This window comes from Puntigrus tetrazona, chromosome 17 (genome assembly GCF_018831695.1).
Source record: "Puntigrus tetrazona isolate hp1 chromosome 17, ASM1883169v1, whole genome shotgun sequence".
NCBI lineage: Eukaryota > Metazoa > Chordata > Actinopteri > Cypriniformes > Cyprinidae > Puntigrus > Puntigrus tetrazona.
In genome coordinates this window covers 1,086,221-1,113,238 of record NC_056715.1, presented here as the reverse complement: position 1 = coordinate 1,113,238, position 27,018 = coordinate 1,086,221, and the positions used below count along the sequence as shown (strand labels likewise).

At 36.5% G+C, this 27,018-nt stretch overlaps 3 protein-coding genes across 3 annotated transcripts; 1 reads left to right on the top strand and 2 right to left on the bottom strand.

The window, feature by feature from the left end:
- Nucleotides 1-1,714: 1,714 nt before the first annotated feature.
- Nucleotides 1,715-9,290, bottom strand: LOC122361438 (zinc finger protein 513-like). The gene is made up of 4 exons (XM_043262186.1): nucleotides 8,652-9,290; nucleotides 6,117-6,245; nucleotides 4,720-5,418; nucleotides 1,715-2,983 (listed from the first exon to the last, which is right to left on the bottom strand). The coding sequence occupies exons 1-4, from the start codon at nucleotides 8,689-8,691 to the stop codon at nucleotides 2,232-2,234; spliced, it is 1,620 nt and encodes a 539-aa protein (XP_043118121.1). The 5' UTR covers nucleotides 8,692-9,290; the 3' UTR covers nucleotides 1,715-2,231.
- A 2,045-nt stretch (nucleotides 9,291-11,335) lies between these two features.
- Nucleotides 11,336-18,315, bottom strand: LOC122361596 (fibronectin type III domain-containing protein 4-like). The gene is made up of 6 exons (XM_043262400.1): nucleotides 17,620-18,315; nucleotides 15,323-15,438; nucleotides 14,952-15,156; nucleotides 14,151-14,240; nucleotides 12,574-12,710; nucleotides 11,336-11,630 (listed from the first exon to the last, which is right to left on the bottom strand). Exons 1-6 carry the CDS (start codon nucleotides 17,687-17,689, stop codon nucleotides 11,589-11,591), a joined length of 660 nt encoding a protein of 219 aa, XP_043118335.1. The 5' UTR covers nucleotides 17,690-18,315; the 3' UTR covers nucleotides 11,336-11,588.
- Nucleotides 18,316-19,443: 1,128 nt separating this feature from the next.
- On the top strand, nucleotides 19,444-27,016 carry LOC122361970 (glucokinase regulatory protein-like). The gene is made up of 11 exons (XM_043263207.1): nucleotides 19,444-19,458; nucleotides 19,629-19,781; nucleotides 19,881-19,949; nucleotides 20,550-20,623; nucleotides 20,706-20,772; nucleotides 21,220-21,273; nucleotides 22,135-22,229; nucleotides 22,325-22,429; nucleotides 24,910-25,057; nucleotides 25,477-25,608; nucleotides 26,936-27,016. Exons 1-11 carry the CDS (start codon nucleotides 19,444-19,446, stop codon nucleotides 27,014-27,016), a joined length of 993 nt encoding a protein of 330 aa, XP_043119142.1.
- The last annotated feature ends 2 nt before the right edge of the window (nucleotides 27,017-27,018 follow it).

Sequence of the window (27,018 nt, the reverse complement as noted above, 5' to 3'; positions counted from 1 at the left end):
ACAGCGGATAAAAACAATACTCCAGTCCATCAAGAAAAAAAAATCCACGCTTAAGACATTTTACACGTCTTCCAAGCACATAGCTTGAGGATTGTTGTGATGTTTGGGCTCCTATTCTGACGGTACCCATTCACTGCAGAGCATCCACTGATGAAGAAGCTCCGAGGGTGAGTAAACGTTCAGCAAATTATTTTTGGTGAACTGTTCCTTTAAGATCAAACACGTGTGAGTGACTGTGTAAAAAATGTTTATGTTAGTTTCTGAATATGATCTGTTCGTTATAAAGCCTCCACTTTGTTCCTCATAAATAAGAAGGGGGGAGGGGGGAAGGCAAAACAGCATCTTTCCCACTAAAAGTGTGAGAAAATTAAACCGTCGCAGGTTTCCGTGATTGCGTTTTCTAAGAGAGGATTTCACAGTAGGCATCACACTTTATTCTAAAGAAAACTGAAGTCAAACAAAAGACACGCGCACAAAATTGTGAATCTCATGAAAACCGGTAAAAACAAACGCATAAAGAAATGAAGTCTGTTTTAGGACCATTACATCTTTTTTTTTTTGCATTGTGACATTATTTTCAAAGACAATTAAGGTCATTCGTGCCTCAGGGCACCGAAAAGAAAGGGATAGTAGAATACATACTACCACAAAAACCGAACCATTTATTTACTTTCTTCCACTTTTTAACGTCACGGAAATAAAAAGCGCAGATGCGCGCAATAATGTCGCGATGCAAAAATGCGTAAAAAATTCCCTTCATATTCCTTATGCAAAACATTCCCTTATTTGATAAGAATTTAATGGTAAATATAATGCTAGCATTTCGTGAGACTAATCCATACGTATCCCTCTAATGCCCTGGAAAAACCTCGAGTGTGTTGGGGACGGACGAGACCCCGATCAGTGCAGCATTTTGCAGTGGCACCAGGAAATTCAGATACAGTAAATGAGGGAAGGAGGGGCGGTACTTCCCCGAGACAAGGCAACATCACTGTCTTTGTGCATAAGTGAACGTACAGTAGCAGCCGGACGTCTTCAGTGTCATCAAATCCCAGTGTGATCAAACAGCTAGAGCTGCTGCGTCGGCCTGGAACAGGACCACTCGTTGGTGTTATTGCAGTTCTTTCATTCAGCAATTCAACGAGAATTCAAGACAGCAGACGGGGTGAATCTCGCGAAACACATCGAGGATGTAACTCGAAATGGAACTTTAAAAAGTAGAAAAATAAGAAGTTATATTTAGCATAAAAGAAAATTAAGTCTGGTTTTAGGAATTTTTTTTTTTGCATTTTCATGACGTCAAAAAAAAAAAAACAAATGCAAATGAAAGAAGTCTTATAATTAGAATGAAAGTATTTGTTGTGCTCACTTTACTGATATGCAGAAAATACACAAAAAACATAAAACTGCTATTTTCTAAATGCTATAATGCAAAAAAAAAAAATAATAATAATAATATATAATAATAATATATGCATATATATATATATATATATATATATATATATATATATATATATATATATATATATATATATATATATATATATATATATATATATATATATATATATATATATATATGCATATATATATATATATATATATATATATATATATATATATATATATATATATATATATATATATATGAATATATATATATATATAAATATATATATAAACTAATAAAAAAAGAAGTCTAATAACAACAAAAATGCAAAATAAAACAAATCTCAATGCTCATAAGAAACATGCCTCATTCTTAAAACCTAAAAATAAAAAAAAAAAAATTGAAACTGATTGAAACTAATGTAAAAAATAATTTCGCTATTTACCATTACGATCTTAAGCTTATTACACGGTTGATTCAATTAAAAAAATAACATAAAACAAACCTCATTTTTTCATGCAAAGTATAACTTCATGTTTTTTTCCTTAATAGTAGGGTGAAATACAGCCTGTTAGATTTCTGTGAGATTCACCCGGTGTTGCAGAAATGTGCTCTTTCAGTTCAAGATGACGACCTTAAACTGCAAACCTCTGATTCTGTGATTGAAATCAGCTGCTGTAAACAGTTGGACAAAATACAATCAAGTGAAAAATAAAATAAAAATCAGCACGCCGGCCCTGTCGCGACACACCATCACCACACGGATTCCTCCGAACGCAACAACAGGAATAACAATAACGATAAGGCAACTGGAGTTAGACATCACCGAGAGCTCCCACTACATTTCTCCTTCCTCCTCCTCTTCCTCTTTCTCCGGCAGCTGCATCTTGATCCAGCCTTCGGCGGAGTGGCCGTGCTTCTTCTGGTGGCGTTTGTAATTGTCCCAGTGGCCCGTGGTGTATCCGCACTCCTGGCACTTGAAGGGCTTCTCTCCGGTGTGCCGCAGCATGTGGCGTTTCAGGTTCATGCTCTGGTTGCAGCTGTAGCTGCACACGCTGCACTGGAAGGGCTTGGCGCCCGAGTGGATGCGCTCGTGCCGCTTCAGGTTGGCCAGGTTCCCGCAGGCGTAGTCGCACGCGCGGCACTTGTAGGGCTTCTCGCCCGTGTGGACGCGGTGGTGCCGCTTGAGGTTGTCGAAGTGGGCGGAGGCGTAATTGCACTGCGGGCACTTGTAGGGCTTCTCTCCGCTGTGAGTCTTCATGTGCCGCGCGAGGTGGTTGGGGTACTGCGTGACGAACGGACACGACGTGCACGAGTACAGCTTGTCGCCTTTCTCCGGGCTGCTCGGCGAGCTTTTGGACAGCATGTCCAGTGTGCATTTGCTGCAGATCTGAGCCGCCGTGCCCTCCTCGTCCTCCAGCACCGCTCCGCACACGCGGCACGTGAAGGGGAATAGCAGCTCGGGCAGGGGGTCCGACTCTTTGGCCAGACCCTCGGCGTGCAGCAGGGCGGGGGGGTGGCGGGCGTCGTAGCTTTGGAGGAAGTCGGGGTCGCTGCTGATGTGCAGAGTCAGGTCAGACACCACAGACTCTGAAAGATAAAGGAACAAAACAAGCTTCCTCTTTACAGCCGATCCGGATTTGGGAAGCCGAGGGTTTCTACTTCCCCCCCCTCGCTTCACTTCCTCTTTTTGGTTCGCAGCACGAAGTGTAGAGTAAATGGAAAATACGCAAGAAAGTGCTTCTTTGTGCTTCATTCGTATTCCTGTTTAGCACTGATAATTAAAATAGCCAAGCAAAACAACAGATTTTCCCGGGTAGGGAAGTGGCGTTCATAAAAGATTTTACTTCTGTGATAAAATACATAGGAGTGAAAATATAGGCATGAGCTTTATACCCATTAGGAATCAACTGGAGGATAATAAAAATAAAAATAAAAACCTTTCCCATTTAGTTGCACTGAATTTGGGGGAAATGCAAAACAATTTTAGGATAAATTTTCTTATTTGTAATTTTTTTATGGGATTTTTTTTATGCTTTATTGGACGGGACAAAAGAGAAATGACGGGAATCGAACCCGGGTCGCTGTGAGAGCAAATGTGTTGGGCATGTTACATTAAAAAAGTAATTAGTTATAGTCGCATCATTATAAATGTATGTACCAAGGAAAGTAACTATTTTGTTCCTTAAAAATAAATTGTAATATATCAAACAACGTGGATGTCCCCGATACGATAAATTAATGAAATGCACACAAAATAAAATATTATAAAACATTGTACGCTACACTATTTTTATGTGGGACAATGTGAGGGACACCTATCAAATTCAATACATATTATTGTAAATCTCTATGAACACCTTGACTCTAAAATTGTTACAGTAATTTTTTAATAGCATCACAATAATGGATTGTTTATAATTTAGCATTATAGGATTCGCGCGAATTGATTTGCTGAAATTAAACGGAGACGACGATGGAGATTGTCGCCAGCCAATGAGATTGCTGTCTGCGCATCAGTTCCGCCCACTATCAGATAAACCAGCACTTCTTACAAGCTGAAGAATTCCTTGTTATTTTGACAGGAAAACCCAACAAAAGACAATCGCGTGAACGATATGCAAGTATCTTTCTTTGTATGTGCGAGACGGCGATCCGTTGAACTTAATGGGAAAAAACTGTATATTACGTTATTTTTGTTTTTTTTGCGCAAAGGAAAACCGAATTTGAGCCACTGATGAGACATGGACTGTTTTAACGATGTTTTTACTAAGTTTCTGGACATGGGAACATTTCAGTGAGAGAGCTATATATTTTTATATTTATATACTATATATATTTTTTAGTATATATATATATATATATATATATATATATATATATATATATATATATATATATATATATATATATAATATAATATAATATATATATATAATATATATATTAATAATATATATATATATAAAAAATATATATATATATATATATATTTTTTTTTATACATATATATATAATTAATATTAAGGGTTGGAATGACATAAGGGTGAGTAATTAATGACAGAATTTTTATTTTGGGGTGAACTAACCCTTAATTTGGGGAAAAAATGTATTTAATAAAATAGATTTAAAATGTGAATCCAATTTAAAAATGTATATTTATAAAAATTTAAATGAATAAAAGTATAATAAATAATAAGTAAATTAATAAAATAAAATCTGATAAATATTAGAGCGATTTGATAATTGCTCTAAAGCTATGCTACAATTTTGGTTTTATTTCGACTGATCGCGCCGCTCTAACACGAAGCGGATCAAACATTTACCTTCCGTGAAGGCGCTCATCACGTGTTTCTTCAAGGAGTGGCTGTTGTTGGCTCTGAAGTCGCACTGAGCGCAGTTGAGGTCCTTCTCCTGCGTGTGCATGCGCTGGTGCCTCTTCAGGTTTCCCAGAGAGTTGCAAGCGAAGGTGCAGAACTCGCATTTGTAGGGCTTCTCGCCCGTGTGCGTGCGCACGTGCCGCTGCAGGTTGACCAGCTGGGCGGAGGCGTAGGAGCACTGCTGGCAGCGGTAGGGCTTCTCGCCATTGTGCGTCTTCATGTGCCTCTTCAGGTGATTGGAGTAGCGCGAGCTGAAGCTGCACAGCTTGCAGGAGTACGTTTTACCCGAGCCTCCGTCGGGCGTGGATCTGCCGCGGTTCAGCTTGCCCTGCGCGGCGTCCGCCGGGTGGGCCTCCTCGGACGGACGGTCCAGCCGGTCGGTGTCTCCGCCCTCGGCGCCGCACTGGAGGCAGTAGAGTCCGGCGGCGAGGTCCAGCGCTCCGCTCAGCGGGTCGCCCAGCAGCTGACCGCACTGCCTGCAGGAGAGGTACGGGGCGAACGCCGCGTCGGGGCCCATCTCCTCCCGCTCGCTCTCCGTGTCCCGCGGGTCCTCGAAGTCGCTCTCCATGCTGAGACGGTTGTAGCTGGAGCAGTCCTCGTCGCTGAAGCCGTACACTGGCATTCCCATATCAGCCGTGACGGAGTCTATCGGGAGATCACAATAAAAGACACTTCGAACAAAAACTTCTAAAGCATTTAATAATATTGGTTAATTCTAGCATGCACTATTAAAATAACAAGGTGTTTGTTAACATTAGTTAATGCACTGTTAACTAACAATGATCAACTTTTGTTCTATTGACTATAACAGTAATATAAATGCTTCATAAATTAAATCAACAATAATTATATGACATAAGCAATTATATAACAAAGCAATAATGTTACTACTAATACTATAATTTACATTATTGATATTATATTATATATATTGCTATAAATAAATTGGCAATATTTTTACATTACTAATATTAATAATAATAATAATAAACACTATTAATTAATAAAAAATATTAATATTATTATTCTAACTGTACATTAATACACTGTTATTATTAATATAAAACAAATATTGTATCAGCTATTGTACAAAGATTATTATTTTATTATTATATTCATTATAGAATTATTTTTAATATTTTGTATTATCATCATTATTGTTAATATCAGTAGTAGTTATAAAGTAATAATAATAATAATAATAATTATTATTATTATTAACACTAAACAACACATTTTTCACAAAATCTAATTAGTAAAGCTACTCACAATTTTTAAGCCTATTAAAATGATATATTCATGATAAGTAACAGTTGAAGTCATTCAAATTCCACATCACTGACCCGAGTCCCTCTCAAAACCCACGATCCTGTAGTCATTTTCTCCAAAGCCCAGTTCCTGTCCCAGGAGGAAGTCGCTCTCCAGAACCAGGTTTTCCTGATTTCCGACTGCCGCCCCATCTTCAGCTCCCACTGCAACCAAACAACATCACAGTCAGTAATAACATCAGAAGTTTACTTCATTACAAACCAAGAGGCTCAAATTCAAATTTTATTTGTCACATACAAATACATAGATGGTACGACATGCAGTGAAATGCTTTTTTTTTTTTTACAACCGTCCAGCGTCTAAAAACTTAAGAAAGGAAAAGAAAGAAGAAAAAGTAAAATTAAATTAAAATTAACTTTTAAGAAATATATAAAAGAGTATATAAGAAAAAATTAATTAAAAAAATAAATAAAAATAAAAATAAATAAAATGTAAAAAAAATAAATAAATAAAATGTAAAAATAAATAAATATAAAAAATATATATATATATATATATATATATATATATATATATATATATATATATTTTTTTTTGACAGATTTTTTTTTTTTTACATTATATATATATAAAATATAAAAATATATATAAAGAAGAAGAAGTGTACCTATCCTATTTTAAAGCCTTTTAAAATGATTAATCCATCCATTTAGTAACATTATTCTTGCATTTAAGACAATGTGTCGAGTAATTGCTTGGCTTAAGTGTGGAAGATTTTAAAAGTTCAAGTCGAGTAGATTTAGTGTAAAATTTAATTGAATCATATCTTACATCATATAGCTCCATCGTGCATCAAGCTCCTAGTTCTACTGATATAACACAATCTATCTGTATCTGCTAACCATTCTCAGTCATATCCAGTAAACGGGCATGAGAGACTTGTACAGTGATAAGACCGACGGTTATCAGCGCTGCAATGAGGGAAAAAAAAGACAGGAATAAATGAAGGAGGAAGGAAAAGCAGAGAGACGGCAGATAAACGGGTCAGAGGCGGCTCCCGCGCCAGGAACAGGGGTCTGTCCTGAGGAAACGAATGACGACAGAAGAGGGGAAGCCGACATGTTTTCACTGAGATAGAGTCGATTTGAAAGACTCTTAACTCAACATTAAACGAGGGCTTTGGAAACTATCATTTAGTCAAACTATTTCCTTTAGAACTTACATAAAAGCTGGAGAGGGACTAAAAAGAGCTGCTTTCGGGCAAAAGTAAAGGTTAGATTTGTGTTTGGTTAGATTGATCTTCAACGTCTGCGTCCAGAAATGGACATACGTTATTATTTTAACAATGCACTGCAAAAAACTAGTTAACGGGAGTGAAAATAAAGCACCAAAGAAAAAGCAGTATATCCACTGCAGAAGACAAACATAAACACACACACACATTCTTCATTTTATCAACATACATAAAATCGATTTTTATTATTATTTATTTTTAAAATTATGACGACTATGATTTTTTTTTTTGAATGATTTTATTTTGATAGAGGGAAGCTTAATATATAATGCATTAGTAGTATAGATGGTAATAATAATAATAATAATATATAATGCATTAGTAGTAGTAGTAATTGTTAATGACTAGTCATAATTATAGTCTACAAAAATAAATAAATAATAATAATATATATATATATATATATATTATATATATATAAATATATATATATATATTATTTGTTTTATATATATATATATATATATATATATATATATATATATATATATATATATATATACATATATTTACATGTGTGTGTGTGTGTACATATATATGATATATATATATATTATTTGTTTTATGTATAAATGCACCTAATATGAATGTAATTTTTTAAATATATACATGCATGTGTGTATAATATATATACACACACACACACACACCCAAAATACAAAATAAAATGACACAGTAAACACTTATAATCGTAAGCTCAACACTATTTTATTCATATATAATATTTTATTAACATATTGTTTAAATGTTTTGATTATTCAGAACTGAAGTAAAGACTCATCAAAGTCTGTTATGTAAATAACTCTCAAATTAAAGTCTGAAATATTCAACCGTCGATGTTCCCATATTCTTAACGCATATTTCGACAGAAAAATTACGAAATGCATGAAAATCAGTGGCATCGTTGCAACACTGGAGAAAAGCAGAAGACACCGCCAAGCTACAGAGAAATCAGGAGATCTGCTAAACCTACATTTGACATGTTCAGGATCAGAAAGTTTTCTAAATAATAAATTATAATGATATGATGTGATACGGTGCTGATGTGTAACATTTGAAAATAAGATCCAGAGAAACCAAAATAAAAAAAAAAAAGCCGGAACGTCTGAATAAATTATTAAAATAACTAGAGACAGATTGGATGAGGGCAATAACAATCCTTTTATGCTCTTGTTGATAAACTATCACCAGTAATAAACAAAATCATACTGAATACAACAACAACACATAAAAATAAAGCGTTTATATAAAAAAAAGAAAAAAAAAGTCAAACTGTGAAATGAAGTGCATAAAAGTGAGATAGAAATCCACTTACATTTCACAGGCTGTGGGTTAGACTGTTTTCTTCTAGGCATTTTTCTGAAAGTGTCTGTTTATAATCAGCAGTTCCCTTTCGAGCTGATCTTCATCACCATCACCTTCCTCTTCCTCATTTTCCTCTTCCTCTCCCGAACAAAGAGTTCCTCAAATCACTCACAAAGCCCGAATCTAACGCGTCTCGCACCGCGGGTCCCCACAAATCATATCCGAAACAAGAGAAAGCCCCCTGTTATTCTTTCAGTTAGCGTCAGCTAATATCAAGCTGCATACATAATTCATGGACAAAACTGCAGAAACGCTGCCATACGCGACCGTACGACTTTTACGTCGCGAGACTGGCTCCACGAGCCCGTGATTAATCCACATCAATGAAACATGAAAATATACAGGGTACAGTTTGTGTTTATCTTGTTACCAGACGCAGGCTAACTAGCATGACCGGCTAGCCCAGGAAAGAGAACATAGAATAAAAGTCCAGTGTTTATAAGCACTGGACCGCCGGCAGCGGGGATCTCAGCGGCTCTCCATGAGCAGACTAGTCGTCCGGGTGGGGTTTTATCCCTGTAAAGTGTCTCCAAGTGTTGAAGAAGTCAAAGTGTACAAGTTTCATTGCTGCTGGAGTTGTGTTGTGATGTGTGTGCAGCACAGGAAGTGATTGAAAGAGTTCAGCTTGAAAAAGAGAAACTACGACACCTACCGGACAACATGGAGTACAACAGCGCTGTAAACTCTATCTATCTATCTATCTATCTATCTATCTATCTATCTATCTATCTATCTATCTATCTATCTATCTATCTATCTATCTATCTATCTTATATATATATATCTATTAAAATCACAAGGTGTTTGTTAGTATTAGTTAATTAACTTCATTGACCTTAACAATAATATAAATGCTTCATTAATAACAACAACAATAATAATATTAATAAAAGAGTATTATTGAAAACATTATATAACATAGCAATACTGTTACTACTAGTGCTATGATTGACATTATTGATATATATATATATATATATATATATATATATATATATATATATATATATATATATATATATATATATATATATATATATTAATAAATATTGTCAATTTGTTTTACTATTGCTAGTATTAATAATAATAATAATTGTTAATTACTATACTTACAATTCATTAATAAATATCTATTAATATTATTGTTACTGTACACTAACACACTGTTATTATTGTATCAGCTATTGTACAACAGATTATTATTTTAATATTATATTCATTATATCATTATTTTTTTATCAATAAAAATATATCTAAAAATATATCTATAAATCTCAAAGGTAAAAAGTTGATCTAAAATATAATATCATTAATATAATATATTGTAACCAGTATGTTGTGGTCCTGTGAGACACATGTAGCAGAAATGACAATAAAACTTGACTTGAATTGCTAATATATATATATATTATATATATTAGATCATCCTCTTTAAAAGAATTAAAAACTGAATTATAGAAAAGAAAGGAATGAAATTTGTGCATAATTTCTTAAACACAAACACAGGCTACTGTTGTATAAATACTGCAATATACTTTCTTAAAGTGCCTATTATGAGTTATGAAAATATCTGGGTTTTGGGAGTCTCAATCAACAACTTTAAAATCATTTTAAATTTAACTTTAGTGAAAATGAAAGTTATTTGTTCAAGGACTCGACAATTAATTTTCCCAAACCTTTTCCCAAAAGTTGATTTCATTTAAAGGAGCGTTTCGTGGTGCTTTTAAAGGAACGAAAGCGGCACCTAGTGGGGAAGAATGAATTAGCGTTTTCATTCAGACCAACGTGAAAAAACACCAACAAAAATCCATAATAGGGGCACTTTAAACGCTCGAATTTCTCGAAATTGAAAACATTCCTCCTGGATTATACATTTCTATCATGCATAATATAATATATTGCATGAAAAAAGAAAAAAAAAAAAGAGTATTGTATAATAAAATTATAGAAAATATACAAAAATGCCTCTCAAAAATGCAACTGACAGACAAAACACGTTTTCTTTATTTTCCATTTATTGTAAAGTAGTGTTTAGAACAAGAATATTAACAAACTTTGCTTCTAATGAAATACAGATTTCAAACTACATTCTTTATCTATTGCCCAAAACTACAGCTAAGTGTAGCTAATGCACTATATGTAACTTAATCGAACCCTCTCGCTAAGAGAATCGAGAAAAAAATGGATGACAAATAAAAATAAGTATTATTTTCTGAGCTACGCACATTACAGTAACGGCTTAGACATTTTACTAACTTCTCAATTACGGGCTCAGAATAGAAACTGGAACTAGTCCGGCACAGAAATGCCACGCAAAACATTTCTCATGAACCTGGAGGCTCCTGCACTGGGTCCGATGCAAACCTCGCCGCCAACCATCAACGAGGTCGTTAAACAGTTAACAACGGCGTTAACACTTAAGGATGAAAACATGAAACAAGCCGCCGATATGCGGTTAGAAATCATAAATGCATAATATAGGGCCACTTCTGTGGCCGCTGATGAATTTATAGTCACACGTGTTAATGAAAAATGCCACGTTTGTAATTGGTACAATTATTAATCATCTTTCAGTGCAACACATTCGCGCGCAATAAAAATCACCGTCGCACATCTTAACCGCTGTATCCGGCTGCCAGTGTTTTCACAATCATATTCATAGCACCGAGATAGCTCCTCCCGTGATTATATTTGATGTGTTAGTTAAAGAGGTACAGTATGTTGGTGGTCCAGGACGTTGTTGTTTATTGGAGCTGCTGAACACCCGTATACTACCTTATAATTCCAGATGAGGAGCTGAGGGAGCTGAGGTTCACGTTACTATTGCCTTTAACGCTTGAATATCAGAAGATGAGCTGATATCCGCTGATCTGTGATGACGCCGTGGTTAAACCTTGATGATGCTGACCGAGGACGATGTCCTTTGGAACTACAGCAGAGATTACAGTGAAATATGTAAATGACACACAACATTTTTGCACATTCTGATGCATTTCTCCATTAGTTAACATGGAACCAACGATTAAAAAGGCTTAAAATACAAAAGGTTTTGCCAAAAATGCTCCTCTAAATCAACATTTTGATAATCCTTTCAGTAAGGTTCGTTTTGTCAACTTTAATTTTCCCGTGACGCTCCATTTATTACTTTTAACAATACTAGTTAGCACGAGCTAAAAATAGTAATCTTTCGCAATAATGCATCAATAATGCATCATTAATAGCAGTTAACTACATTTGTTAACATGCATGTACCAACGATAGTTTTTGGTAACACTGTAAGATAAATGTTCCATTTGTTAACATTAAGTATATAATTTAATGAACTAATAATGAACATTTTTGGTCGTTCTCAATAAGGTTTCATACGTTAAAATTACTTAACATATTAAAAATACTCCTAAAGCAATTTTTGCAATAAAGTTCCATTTGTTAAGAATAGTTAATATATATATATATATATATATATATATATATATATATATATATATATATATATATATATATATATATATACATCATCATAACTAATTTTGTTGACTAATGGGACCTTGTTGTATATATTATATATTTTTGTATATACATTATTTTTCAAATCATGCAGTATATAATACCAATATGCAGTACAAACTGTTTATACACTGACAAAGTACCCATATATACCGATAAAATCAAATATTTTAGATTGTGTATTCTGTAGAATGAGCACGTAAATCCTGTTTTTATTTAACCTTCACAAAATTAACCAAAAGTATATATGAAGTGTGGTTTAACACCTCCCTTCGGACTTGTCGTTTGATCAGTATTTTCTTAAACCTGAGATAAAATGCAAAGCAATTTAATTTGTTAATTATGACGGGACGTGGAGGTCTCACCTTGCTGCCCAGCAGGCCTCCGTTATGATACTCCGGAGTGCTCTGTCCGGACAGAGGCTTGCTCTTCTCTTTGCTGTGGTTGTTGGAGTCGTTGTCTTTGATGATATCGTACTGCTTACAGAAGAGCACGATCACAGCTGCGGCGAGACAGAGATCCGCTTGATTACGGGATGTGGATCTGATACTTTTCATTAAAACAAACACCCTATCTTCCATCTGGACGCCCCAAATCCAGTTTGAAAGGAGAATGCTTTCTGAAGGTCACCGTATAAACGACAGCAAAGCAGGCCAAGTATTCTAAAAATATTTCAGCGATGCCGAACATCTGAATACAGATCGGAGAAGTTGAAAATAATCTTGCATTCAAAACCTAAAGCCTGTATAGGATCTGTATAGCATCTCTAAAACTGTATAGCATCTGTAAAACTGTGTTTTTCCATCTTAAAAATATATCTAAATTACGACCTATGCTTTCAACATCTAATGCAGAAATATTAATTTATGCATTATTGTAATGCTTTATTGGGTGGTTGTTCTGCACGTTTGATAAACAAACTTCAGCTAGTCCAAAACGCAGCAGCTAGAGTCCTTACTAACATTGGATAGATTTTAAAATCTTATAAAGCCCTGGATGGTTTACTTGAGCGAGCTCTTATCACATTATAGTCCTGCCCGTCCGCTGCGTTCTCAAAACTCTGGTTGTTTGATAATACCTAGAATATCAGAATCAACTGAGGGCGCCAGATCCTTTTCCTACCTAGCACCTAAGCTCTGGAACAATCCCCCTAACTCTGTTCGGGAGGCAGACACACTCTGTCAGTTTAAATCTATATTAAAGACACATCTTTTTTAACTTAGCCTACACATAACACACCAACACACTTTTATTATTCAAATCCGTTAAAGGATTTTTAGGTTGCATAAATTAGATCAGCTGGAACTGGGAACACTCCTCATAAAACACGATGTACTTGTGACTGAAAGAATGACATCTACGCTAATATTAGTCTTGTTTCTTTCTTAATCTGTTTCTCAGTTTGTATCCAGACTAGACGGTGGATCAGCACCTAGAGATTATGTTCGTTAGAGACCAGAACACCTAGATGAGCACCGTGGACAGATCACCGGATCCTGATGCACACACACACACACACACTCACTCAGTCATTTACATTCAAGTCATTTACACTATCTGACACAGCTGTGTTTATACTGTACAGTGCTTTGATACAACCAGTGTTGTTAAAAGCGCTATATAAATAAAAATGATCGATTGATTGACTGATTGATATACATTTGTCAGCAGGATCAAGAGTATGCAGAGAAACCCGTCTCCTGCATGCATTCTGTCACAACATTGGAAAAACATCCTTCTTCAGATCGTGGTTCGCATGGTATAAATAGCCTTATGCATATGAGATATTTTGTCTAAATGTTCTATAAATGGATTTTTCTGACTATCATGTCAAACAAGTCCAAATGATTTCTGTTGTTAATCAGTATCATAAATCTAATTACACCCAGACTACTTATTAATGATGATTATGTGTAACTAAATCCAACACGACGTCCTTTACCTGCCCACATCAGCAGTACAGTCATAATGATCAGGATCTCTCCCGTCTGAAGGTGTCTGGAAAGATCTAAACCCTCAACCGCAGGGTCATCTGATCGGGTAAAGAAGACATGTGTTAGAGGAAAGAAGAAAATGATTCAGCTTATTTGTTAACGTACTAATGAAATGTTTCGCGTTCATGAAATTCTCTAAATAATCGTGGTGGATGTATAATATGTACAACTTTCTCTATGCAAAAATGGCCAAATACGTCCCGTTTATTAGGAAATACATCAGCATACTAATTATTGATTTACATCACATGCAATACATATTTCTGCGGAGCTTGGGTTTGCTGAGCCATGAAATGTTACGAGCTTTTACTGGTTGAATTGCTTAATAGGCTCTTTTAATTGCGGAAGAAAAATTTTTTAAATTTCATGCCAGAAAAACAGAAATGTCATAACTGAGATAAATTCAGAATTGTGATGCATAAACTTTGAACTGAACTTTTTTAATTCCACGGCAGAAAAAACTGAATTGAGAGCAAACTAAGAATTCAGGGAAACAATAGTGACAATTGTGAAAATTGAAAAGAAAGTCAGAACGTTGAGAATTTCAAAAGTGTGACACGGAAGCCTGGAAAAGTCAGAATTCTAAAGTTCAAATCTTAAAGTTCTAATCTTGAAAAATCAGAATTGTGAGATAAAGTAATAACGGCAATTTTTATTGTGTTTTTTTCTTCTTGCTTCCATATCATGAAATGTATTGCATGAAATATATGATACGGTACAAACGCTACAGTTAAAATAGACAAGCTTACCTTGATCCATCATGGTGGATTGAAAATGTTCAGACTTTTTAAGCGTCCTGAAGTGAATCTTTTTGCTGGCCAGACTCTCTCCGTAGAGTCCAACGGACTGGACCTGGATAATATAATCCGTGTCTTCATCCAGGTCCCAAAGTATACAAGCACGACTGGTCGTGTTCACCTCACGAATGAAACGCTGCATCAGCCTGTCCTGACGCTAAAACACACACACACACACACACACACACACACACACTAAGTCTAAGCCTAAGCACATGAGGACTCATCAGAGGTTCAGTTTATTGCACATATTAAATGTCAGACTTCTGCAATTATTATAACGGTCCGTAGGGCCGTATCTCATTGTAATAACTTTGTTTGACCTGCTGTGAGATGGCAAAGCCAATTACGGTCTCTCCCTCCGGAATATTCCAGGACACGGTGGCCGAATCTGCCCGCAGGTGAGTAACAGAGACATTGACAGGAGCAGCAGGGCGGTCTGTGAAGCACAAATCACCAGCATGAATCATTTATTAGCACAACCCCCCCCCGACACACTCAAACACACAACAGAAATTAAAACCGAACTATTCGATAAAACCTTCAGGCTCCATAAACGTCACGTTTGAAAACTTTAAATCATGTCACTGCTGCATGCAAAAAGGTGATGCTTGCGAGTTATTTTTAGATGCTTTTCCCCAAGACATCCGAAGGCCAACCTGACGTCGGCTCGATGAACAACTACAATAATGCAGTTCATAAATATGCAACACTTCTGTATTTAGCTGATTCACTCTGCTGGGACATTATGCAAATGAATTCTAATTTTAATTCTTTTTTTTAATGGGATCAGCATGACTCAGTTGGACAAAATTAGTGGTAAACTCTTCTTTGCCAAATCTCTGACTTTATGCACCAGCGTGAAAAATCTGTTAGACAGAAAATGACTTTTGGTTTTTAACCAACACCCAGCAGCATATTTTCTAAGATAAAAATTATGCTAGTAAGGATAAATACAAAATGCATTAAGGCACTTTAACCGTGTTTTTTCTTAATCTGTTCAGTAGGAATTTTTTGTAGACACTGTGATATGATGTGAACAACAAATACAACACAACTAGAAAGAATATAAATAAATTATTTTATGCATAAATTTGTAAGTACACAAAATAAAATATGCAATATGTAAAAAAAAAAATTTGTCTAATTGTAAATTATGTTGTATGATTGTTTTTTATGCATGCATGTGTGTGTGTGTGTGTGTGTGTGTGTGTGTGTGTGTGTGTGTATAAACTGTCAAAAATATTATTTAATAAACTCAATAGCAATTCTGAATAAAATTGATAAAGTTATGAATTTAGGAATAGCTCCTTAGGGTAACCATGCATATAAATGATTGGTATAATACAGAAAATTTGGTATATATATATATATATATATATATATATATATATACACACATACATACCTGCTATACTGTATATAGCAGCCGTTTATACTTTAACCTGGTTCAGCTGGTTCATCTTTATTTTATTAAGTATGCTTTCTAACCAGAGCTCATGCATATATTAGCATAAATTATTTTAAGAGGTACGATTTTATTATAAAGTCGACCGACCTATATGCACAAAACTACACCGGCCTCCTCTTTGTTAATACTGCATTCAGCAAAATGATTTGCCGATAAGCGCTTATAGATTTGCTTACAATCAACTAAAAGTTTACCATTGACTGAACACAGTTTCTGTGAATATGCACATTAGCACATTATAAAAAAAACTTTTAGTGCATTTCTTTACGGCTCAAAATGCCGTACCAGAGCCCTGCTGTAACAGCAGTACACTAAACCAAATCTATGTGTTCGTTTCATAGCCAAAAACCCTCCTTGTAAACAATCTAGTCCCCCGATGAGAGCACAAATTTGGTCCTGGCAGGGCAATCGAGCCGGTGTTTTAGGATCGAACAGGAGCTCAGCAGGAACGCAAACATTGCGTCGGAGGGACGGGTAACCGCACTCATCCTTTTATCTAGCTATTTGCCAACAAAAGAGAAATTCATCTGGATGTAACGAGCCAAGGTCAATGCTAGACGAGCATGCATCACTGAGCAGGGTTTCTGGTAAAACCGCCTAATTAAGAATAAGTGCACTGAGAGAGACGCCAGTCTTTCAATTAACTGTGAAGTTTGATGTGATTACAGGTCTGGCAGTAGTTTAAATGACTTTGAGTGCGTTGAGGGTGAGCAAAATGCCCAGACATCCCATGAATGGCTGTTATATATTAGTGTAAAGTAAGAAAAATAACAGTCAAATCACGTGTAATGCGAGAAAGCAGTAGTTCGAGAGCATCATTCCCCTTTAAGCATATATTCCATCGTTTTTACCTATTGCACTGGCACTTGAACGTCATGATTTGACATGCTCTGGCTCGGGTCATTCCCTCAGCGCTATCTATCGGGCCAATAAATCAAAGACAACGACTACCAGAGTAAAAGCAATTTCCTTAATGTCTTCCTGCGCTGGCTCCGGGAAAAGCTTATAATAAAAACACCGAAAGCATTGCATAACGGAGTCTTCTCTTACGCTTGACCGTAGTCATGGCGACCAACAAGTATTAAGAGACGCACGCTGCATTTTATCTCGATTTTGGGCATCACATAGAGGCAAAATAAGTTGACTTACTCGCCCCCGCGAAGCAGATGTGGCATCCGAACAGAGACAGAAGGAGGCTCATGAAAGTGACTTGAGTCATATCTTCCTGATAAATTAATCCAGATGAGCGACGCCGATTTCCGCGCAAAAGTACTAACTAAACCGAACTAAACATCCCCCCAGCTATCACATGGTCATCGACAGCGCGTTTGTTTGCAACGCTCGCACACCGCGATAATACAGACGATAAACAGCCTAAGCCAGCATCCCCTCGGTCTGGAGTCCAATGCGCCTCAATCTGTTGCCATCCGAATCCGCAAAAAGCGAGGCGGGCGCTTCAACTCGCGACGATCTGAGAGGGAAAGCACTCTCTCGACGCGCTTTCATTGATGCTGGAACGCGACGCCAGCCTCGCCACCGGTCACATCCGCTCGCGGCGCGTCTGGTGTTGCGCGTAAGCGCGCGGCGTCCATCGCACAGCTCGCGCTCGCCTTCCCCGCTTCACGCGCTCGTGTAAGACGCTCTGAGAATACCAATAAATCGGCGGCGCTGCATCGCGGGCACATGACCCACAGGTGGCCAGTTACTGATTGATTCTCAGCAGTCACTCATTCACCTCCTGTAGCCGCATGACGCACGAACCCGCACCGGCGTGAATGCGGTACAGCCGCCACCTCTCCAAAAACACCCCGCTGGACGACGTTTATGACGCCATTCAAACTTGCACATCGATAGTCCACTGCAACCATCGTAACAGACATAGAACAGAGTGCCACGGAACTGTGGGGAGACTGGAATGAAAGAAATCATACGTGGGAAAACAGAAGAGCCGCTTTATGCAATGCTGCGCAAAAACATTTAGTTTAATGTTAAGTATAATGTAATTGCAATGAATTAGCACAGAATAGAATTTGATATCTGATTAAATAAAGCAATGCAAAGCATTGCATTGCATTAAGAACACATGCACTTTCAGCTAGAACAGGATGCACAAGAATAATTAAATGTATTAATAATTTGATTACGATTAACATTCATTCGACGTTTTCTCGAATGGTCTGAATACTCAAAAGAGAATATAGTGAAATATAATTTAACTGTTTTTTTGCTAGCTAGAAACATTGAACAAATATCTGTCTCTGAACCTCCTTTTTCCTTATTCAGAGTTGATCAGGTGCTTTATAAATGTGTTTATAGATGTGTTTATCTATAAACACATCCCTTACAAAAATGAATCACGTTTTTACTTAAAAATAAACAACATTTTTAATATAGTTAAATCACGGTAACCAAAAATGAACGGTTTTGCAACACTAACCACAGTTTAACCATTTGTACTTCTAAGAAAAAAATAAATAAAATATGTGCATACTTTCTTTATTGAAATCCTTTTGGTTTATGACTGTACTGCCATGGTTGGATATGTGTACTGTTTAATAAAAAAAAGAAAGATATCAGAAAGATTTGCGAAGCCACTCTAAAGTTCAGAGCTGAATCAAATGGCTGATATAGAGAATAAAGTAGAATAGAACAGAATACTGCTCTTAAAACTCTATTGATATACCCTAATAGAATAGATTAGAACACGGTTTTAACAAACCATCATAACAGAACACTGATATATGAAAATAGAATAGAAAACAGCATTGTATCACAACAGAATTGAATACAGAACTGAACCAACTACTGCCTTGACTATCTGTATATATATATATATATGTCTAAAGCTGATGGGTCAGAGTTCATTCGGTGAACTTTGTTCCGCTCACTTTGTGCTTAGTGAGGGCTTTTCGTGTCTCAAGCGCTCTCGCTGCATGTTTCCCGATCAGAGTACGCTCTTGGAGTCCGAAGAACATGGATCACACGAAGGTGAGCGAAAAACCAAACACAAATCAACCGGGCTGTGCTTTCATTTCAAATGTCCTGTAGCCGGTAATAGAGCAACAAATCTTCTTCCCCTGCAAGCTAAAATGTAATTACAGGAGGTCTTGAGTGGTGCTGTTAATCTTAAGTGCTGGGTTTTCTGTCTAACGTGACAGCCGTGTTACGAGCTCTCTCTGCCCGTCACGGAGGAATGCAACCCCATCAGCAGAGATATTGATAGAGCAAACGGCGCACAGATGGTGCAAATACTGAGGAGATGCGACGCCGAGATTTTTGAGAAGAAAATAAATCACGATCCATTTTATCAGGTTTGGTCTATTGGTTTTAAACAGGATATGTAACTATTAACTGCCGTTATGCTCCTAACAAGAGCCTTCTGTGCTAATGGCCGTGCAATGTGTTTATAGAGACTATATAGTTCACCCGTCATCCAAACGATGGTGGATGTGGCGAAGAGGGTGGAAATGATGCTGAGGGTGAGTAATATCAGCTAGAAGTCCTTTATTTTAATAACTCGGAAATAATTCAATTATTTTCATAAAATTACCATTGAATTAAAATGTATATATATTTTTATATATGTCTAAACGTTTAGACATATCTAAAATGTTTTATTTATTTAAATTCAATTGTTTTTTTATAAATAATTAAATTATTGTATTTTAAATACAGCATTAATAGTATATATATGCATTATGTATTTAATTTTTTTTTTTATATAAATTCAAAAATTTCAATTGCTTTAAATAATAAGAATAATTATAAAAAAATATTATATAAAAATTAAATATATATATATATATATATATATTATATAAATATTGTTTTGTCTCTGCAGGACCCAGAAGAGAGTTTGATTGTATTAAGTGGCTGTGGAACATCAGGCCGTGATTGCATTTCTTTTGGCGGTATAGAGTTCAAGAAAGAAAAAATTTAAATAATAATAATAATAATCGAATAAACGATGGAAAGTTAAGTTAGTAACCACTGTATATTTACTAGTGTCTGACATTTTCTCCACTGTATGACTATTACATTTCTCCTTTACATATGTCACACCGTATTTTGTACCTCAGACGTCCTTTAATGAGATGTTGAACGGCCCAAAACACAAGCAGATCTGTTCGTACATCATAGCTGGAGGTGACAGGTGAATAAACAGTCTGTCTGTTTGATGCATAAGACGAGACTCCAGTGCGACACTGCAGTATTTCAGGACTCTGTTTTTAAAGGGCCCTGCTCACATCGCAGGAGGCTCCAGAGGACGACCCGGCGCTGGGAGCTCGCGCGCTGGACAAGGTGAGCGCAAGAGCAAAGAGTGAAAACAAGTCACCTCGGTGATAAATCAGTCTCACCAAGCTAAGCGGAACATGATTCAGAAGAACATGTGAGCAGCACCTGTGCTCCACAACGCAGTGCCAGAGAGCTCTGGGCGGTTGCCAGGTTGTTGCTATGTGATTACTAAAGTGTTTGAAATGCATGGCTATGCACTTGCTCAGGTGTTGCTTATAGGCCCAATCAAAATTGCCTACCCCTTTATCTCTAGATATGGCTCCGGTCTTTCCTTAGTTATAAAACAGTGGGATTTTTACCCATTTTATCAGTTTAAAATCAAGTCTAATTGATTAGGAAATTAAAAATATTTGAGTTAAGGTATTAATAGTTATGCTTTCTTTAACAAAAACACATTCAGCGTGGCATATATAGGTTTTTCTCCATTTCCTGTTTTCTTTTTCCCACTAACAGGTCTGTGCAGGAAAGAAACGCGTCCTGTTCATTGGAATATCTTGTGGCATGTCGGTAATAATGACACTACTGCTTTTTCTCAAATCACAGTATCACAAAGTAATCACAAAAGCAAGCTGTCTCCTCATTTGTGCATTAATTGAATTAATTAGAACCAAAAATCACAGTTTTGGGTTAAGACTCTATTTTAGGGTGACCAGACGCCCCACTTTCCAAGAACAGTCCTGGTTTTTTAACTTCTCATTTCGCATGCAAAATATTTTAGGACCGGCATTTATAAAAATTAATTACTGCGCATGCATAGTCACAGTTTGAGGAAATGAGACATCGAATACAATTACAAAAAATATTTTTTAGTCACAATTTAAAATACAGCAGACATGAAAAAAAAAATTAAATGTTACAGTTTAATTAAGAGCTTTTCTGGAAAGGTGTGATGAATATTATACTACTTTGATCTGTTTTCTATTTGTATTTTTTCAGATTAATTGCATTGAAATATGCAAACATCATAATACTTATAAATGAAATACTAATAATAATACATGAGGCCCAAAACAAAAATGTATTGTCCCATTTTTTAATTCATAGATAATAATGTGAATTTTTGACAACATTTTTCACAAAAGCTGTCACTGATGGTATCCATCATGTACTAATATGTACATTTTGGCACAAAGGTGAGCATTCAAGCTGCTAAAAGACATCTTTTTTGGGGTAAAAGGTGCACTTTTTGAAAGGTAATGCCACACTGACAGCTTTTGTACCTTTTTCTTCCTCAAGCGCACTGTTGGAAATGTCTGCCGCTTTGATTTGCTTTCTTTCAGATGTATGTAGGTAACATTAATGCGAGCTCTTATGAAAGCCGTCATGGTCAGCTGTGAATGTGCTTCATGATGTTGTTCTGTGTCAAAGGCACCATTTGTTGCTGGGCAACTGGATTTTTGTCTGAAGCGCTTAGGCGTCTTTACTCCAGTGCTCCTGGGATTCAATCCTGTACATATGGCGAGGTACAATGCTTCTCTGCACATCACATCCTTATATTTTAAGCACGGAATGACAAGAGGAGATCGCACGCATTCTAACGTTCTTGCCGTTCTGACAGGAGTGAACCGATGCAGGACTGTTCGTTTCACTTTAAAGACGTTGCAGAGAGGATGACTGCAGAGCAGAGGCATAAGAAAGCGTTCGTCTTAAATCCTGTTTTGGGGTACTGCATTGACAAACACATCTGTGCACATGCAACACACCGACAACTGCTCTGAACACCATAGCAACCGCCCTAGCAACCACCCTAGCAACCGCTGGCGGGCACCCAGGATGCTCTGTGACAATGGCTGTATAGCGTTCTATAGACAAATGCAAAAATTCTTACAGATGTTTAAGGAGCTCTGGTCTGTCCTCGTAGGCTGAGGCCATCAGCGGATCGTCCCGGATGAAAGGAGGCAGTGCAACTAAAATCATTCTGGAAACTATTCTCATGGCCGGACACGAAGCTGCATTTAGAGGGAAGATAACGACGCCTGAGCAAGTTTTAATTACACTTTTACTATTTTTTTCGCTAATTTGAGGTTTAATCGGTTCCAAATAGTGTGATAATATGTAATGTCGAACTGCACCAACTAAACACGACCACACACACACACACACACACACACACTTCTGTAATATTTTGTTACTGAATACTAAACATACGTGAGCCGAAAGCACTCCTTATTTCATTTCTATCATTTTCCTGATTATAATACCCTAATTATAAAAATAACATTGCACAATTTCCACAAATTATGAAGATAAATAAATAACATTATAAATAACATAAAAAACATTTTTTAAAGAAAAAAGGAAATTACCACCACAAAATGATCATTTTGATCACCAAAAATGAAAAAAAAAGTAATAAATGAATAATAAAATTATGTTTTACTGCTGACAATAGAATGCTGAAATTAAAGTTAAATTACACAAAATCAGTCAAAACAAAAAAATAATATATATATATATATATATATATATATATATATATATATATATATATATATATATATATATATATATATATATATATATATATATATATATATATATATATATGAACATTATATTAAATAATACAAAAATTAATAATTAAAAAATATATAAAAATATATATACACACACACACATGTATATATATCAAATGCAGTATAAAACTTTCCACAGTTTTCTCATGACTAATCTACTGTGATTTAATGTATCATTCAGACATATTTCTGCCTGGATCACCGCAAGTGAGGTGGTTTATGAAACTACTTACTCAAAAAGTGATGAGATTGCAGCACTTATTCATAAAGCAGGAGAGAGGTACAACATTTCACTACTTTATCGTCTGCCAACACACACAAACCTGAGCTTTCCCACACGAACAAGCATGTGTTAAACTAAAGTGCAGAAATCGCCTTGGTAATGAAGGTTTCACACACATATATTTTTATTTTTTTTTGTAAATCTTGCACAAGCCTTCAGAAGAAAGCACATGTGTACTACATCGGATGGCAAACTCTCGGCGTTATAGGACTGACTGATGCAAGTGAATGCATCCCAACATACGGAGCAGGTGCTGTTCGGCGCTAAATATTATTTTATCAGTGGATGTGTTCTCTAAATGTGTTTATTTGAGAGCTTGCGAACGGGTAAATTAATAACAGTGCGATAATACATTTATGGGAAATGTTTCAACCTAAAACTATTTTTAATTGTAATGATCTTATCAGATTTCACAGACATCAGAGGCTTTATTAACAACGGTTTCAGCAAAATGAAAAACAAAGAGGGGGATCTATCGTGTCTGGTGAGCTCAAAGTCACTCATTTAACAACATAAAGCGACATTTAATACGATTTTGTTACAATTTAAATTCAAATTCAAATTCAAATTCAATTTTTGAAATAATTTACTCATTTTCATATTATTCCAAACCTGCATGTATTACACATTTACAAGTTTTTCTCATTATAACATTATTAACAGCTATTAATAACTATTTCTAGGGGCCAGAATTTTTAATTGACCACAAAGATTTTGTGGACACCATCTTACCTAGTCTGAGTCAAAACGACACGGTCCTGTTTCTGTTTACAGTTCATGGTGAGTAAACACGAACAAAACACGGTCGGTTCCTGAAATATATTTCAAATGCATTTTAACGTCTCTTCCCGAGATGACCTACGCGAGGTGATGGCACTGGCCGATCAAGTGAGGCGAAGGACGTCTAACTTGCACGCGGTCGCCACGACCTTGAGAAATTCGCTGTGCCTGTGAGTAAAATGAGCAACCAGGAGTTTTGCCGCCTGCAAAACTCTCACTTCTTAATAAAATTCCCTTCCAGGACGCGTCCACTATGTGCATAATGTAATCAGATCATTCCTTCAATGCAACATTCTCGTTAAAAGAGAGCAAATATTTCACGTTTGAAATAATTGCATTATATTTATTGCCCCAGGAAAGAGTTTGCAACATGTTCGAAACCGTTCTGCGCGTCACGTGGCCTTTTTCCTCAGAGGACGTGAACCCATTTTGCGATGGTAAGCCATTTGTCACGTGAACTACTCCCCACAAGTACCAATTTAGCCAAGTATTTATATTGCGATATATCTCTATGTGTGCGCACGCTGTAAGAATAATCAAGTAAAAGCGTCTTTTATTCGACAGAGACAGCGCTGGGAGCTTTCAACTAAATGGTGTCTTAATGCAATCAGCACAGGAGCTCACGACTGAAGGAAAGGTCTACATGAACTACATGATCGACCTCAGAGTGACCAACAGCAAGCTGTACAGGAGAGCCATCAACATTTTACAGGTATCATATCATTATTCATATCATACTACTGATTAAAACCCAAAAATGCCAAACATTAACCTTCATGCACTTTTTAAAACCTCTTAAAGGAACTACGATGCCCTAGCAACTACATAGCAACCATACAATCTCTTTTACAAATTCTTAAAAGAACCATTGTTTATGTGCATGAATGATCTTTAATGGAAAGAATGGCAGAATGGCAGATGCCGATTAAGGAGAGTAGCACAATGGAAAGAGTTTTGCACGGGCAAACGTGACTAACGCCTTATTTGAAACATGTACAAAAATTTAAACAATTACCATGCCTGGCTATTTTTAACTCAGTTTTAAAAAACAATTGCGCTGGAACTGTAATACGACCCATGTGTGTTGGTTTCCGTATGCTGGGTTTAATAATATACCGTCACTGTCAGCAGTTCACAGGCTGCTCCGAAAGCCGGTGTGAAAGAGCTCTACTGAGAGCCATCTACGGCACAGAGGACCTGAGTGAAGACATGACATCAGCGGGTGTGTGGAAACACACAGAGGAGGGAAACAGACGGGATCGAGTAAGAGCTTGACCATGAAGTATTAAAGACTAAATTCAATCAGCTTACCAAACTTAACTTATTGGTAAAGGAATTTTTAACACTTTGGTTAACGTTATTTAATGCATCAGCTAATATTAAACATACAGTTTACTCACGCTAGCGCCATCTAAGATGTAGATGAGCTGGTTTCTTCATCAGATTCGGAGAAATGTGTCATTCCATCACCAGTGGATTCACTGCAGCGAATGGGTGCCGTCAAAATGAGAGTCTAAACAGCTGCTAAAAACATCACAGCAATCCACACCACCTCATCAGTTAATGTATTTTAAAGTGAAAAGCTGCGTGTTTTTTGAAACGTTTTTTGGGATTTTTTTCCAAATCATTGGTTTTGGCTAAAATGGTGGTGGATCAGCACCAAGAGCACAATGCATTGGACAACAGAACACCTAAATGAGACCCGTGGACAGATCAGGGGGACCAGACACACACACACACACACACACACACACACAAGTCCTTGACACATTCTGACATAGCTGTGTTTGAAAATGAATTGGGAATTAAGTGCTAGGCGTCCAGCTGGAGAAGAACTGGCTCCAACTGATGGGTTTCTCCCAGGATTTTTCTCCCGTTCTGTGACGGATTGGGTTTTTGGTTCCTTGCCGCTGTCTCCGCTGGCTTGATTAGTTACGGACACTTAATTTCTAGCGATTATTGTCGATTTGATTACAAAGAGGCCGTCTCTGCATTTATTAAAAACTAGGTGTTTAAACTTGTCATTATACATTACTATCACTCTTATTGACTCTTATTGACTCTTATTGTGCTTATTGACTGAGAGTCTTGCTTTCTCAAGTGAAATAGTCATCTGCTCTGATTCAGGAGAGAAATCTGCACCTCGAAACAAATATGTTGGTGGATTTCAATGTGGCAGACAGCAGCAGGTAGACTTTTTCACTGGAGGAAGCGTCATTATAGATTGTGAACATTTTAGGCCAGTAGCACTTTACCTTAGAGCTAAAATGTCTAGATGTTTTCTACAAGCACGCAGCTTCTCACTTGACAAGGCGTTAACTGCTGGACCGGAGTGGAGTGGATTATTGTGATGTTTTTATCAGCACTTTGGACTCTCATTCTGACGGCACCCATTCACTGCAGAGCATCCTGCTGCATCCTAATGCTACTTTCTTCCATATCTGTTGCTATGAATAAACAAACCCGTCTATATCTTTGATGTAGAGCGAGTCGATTTCAGCAAGTGTTTATTTTTGGGTAAACTGTTATAAACTGTAATAAAAGCATTGCATTATTAGCACTTTATGTCCTAAATGTCCTGCGCTGGCAGGTGGTCCCCTCTGCTCTGGTGATGATCTGCTGCCGTGCACTCTCGATGAAGCTCGACGTCATTTGGATCGTCATCCTGTGATT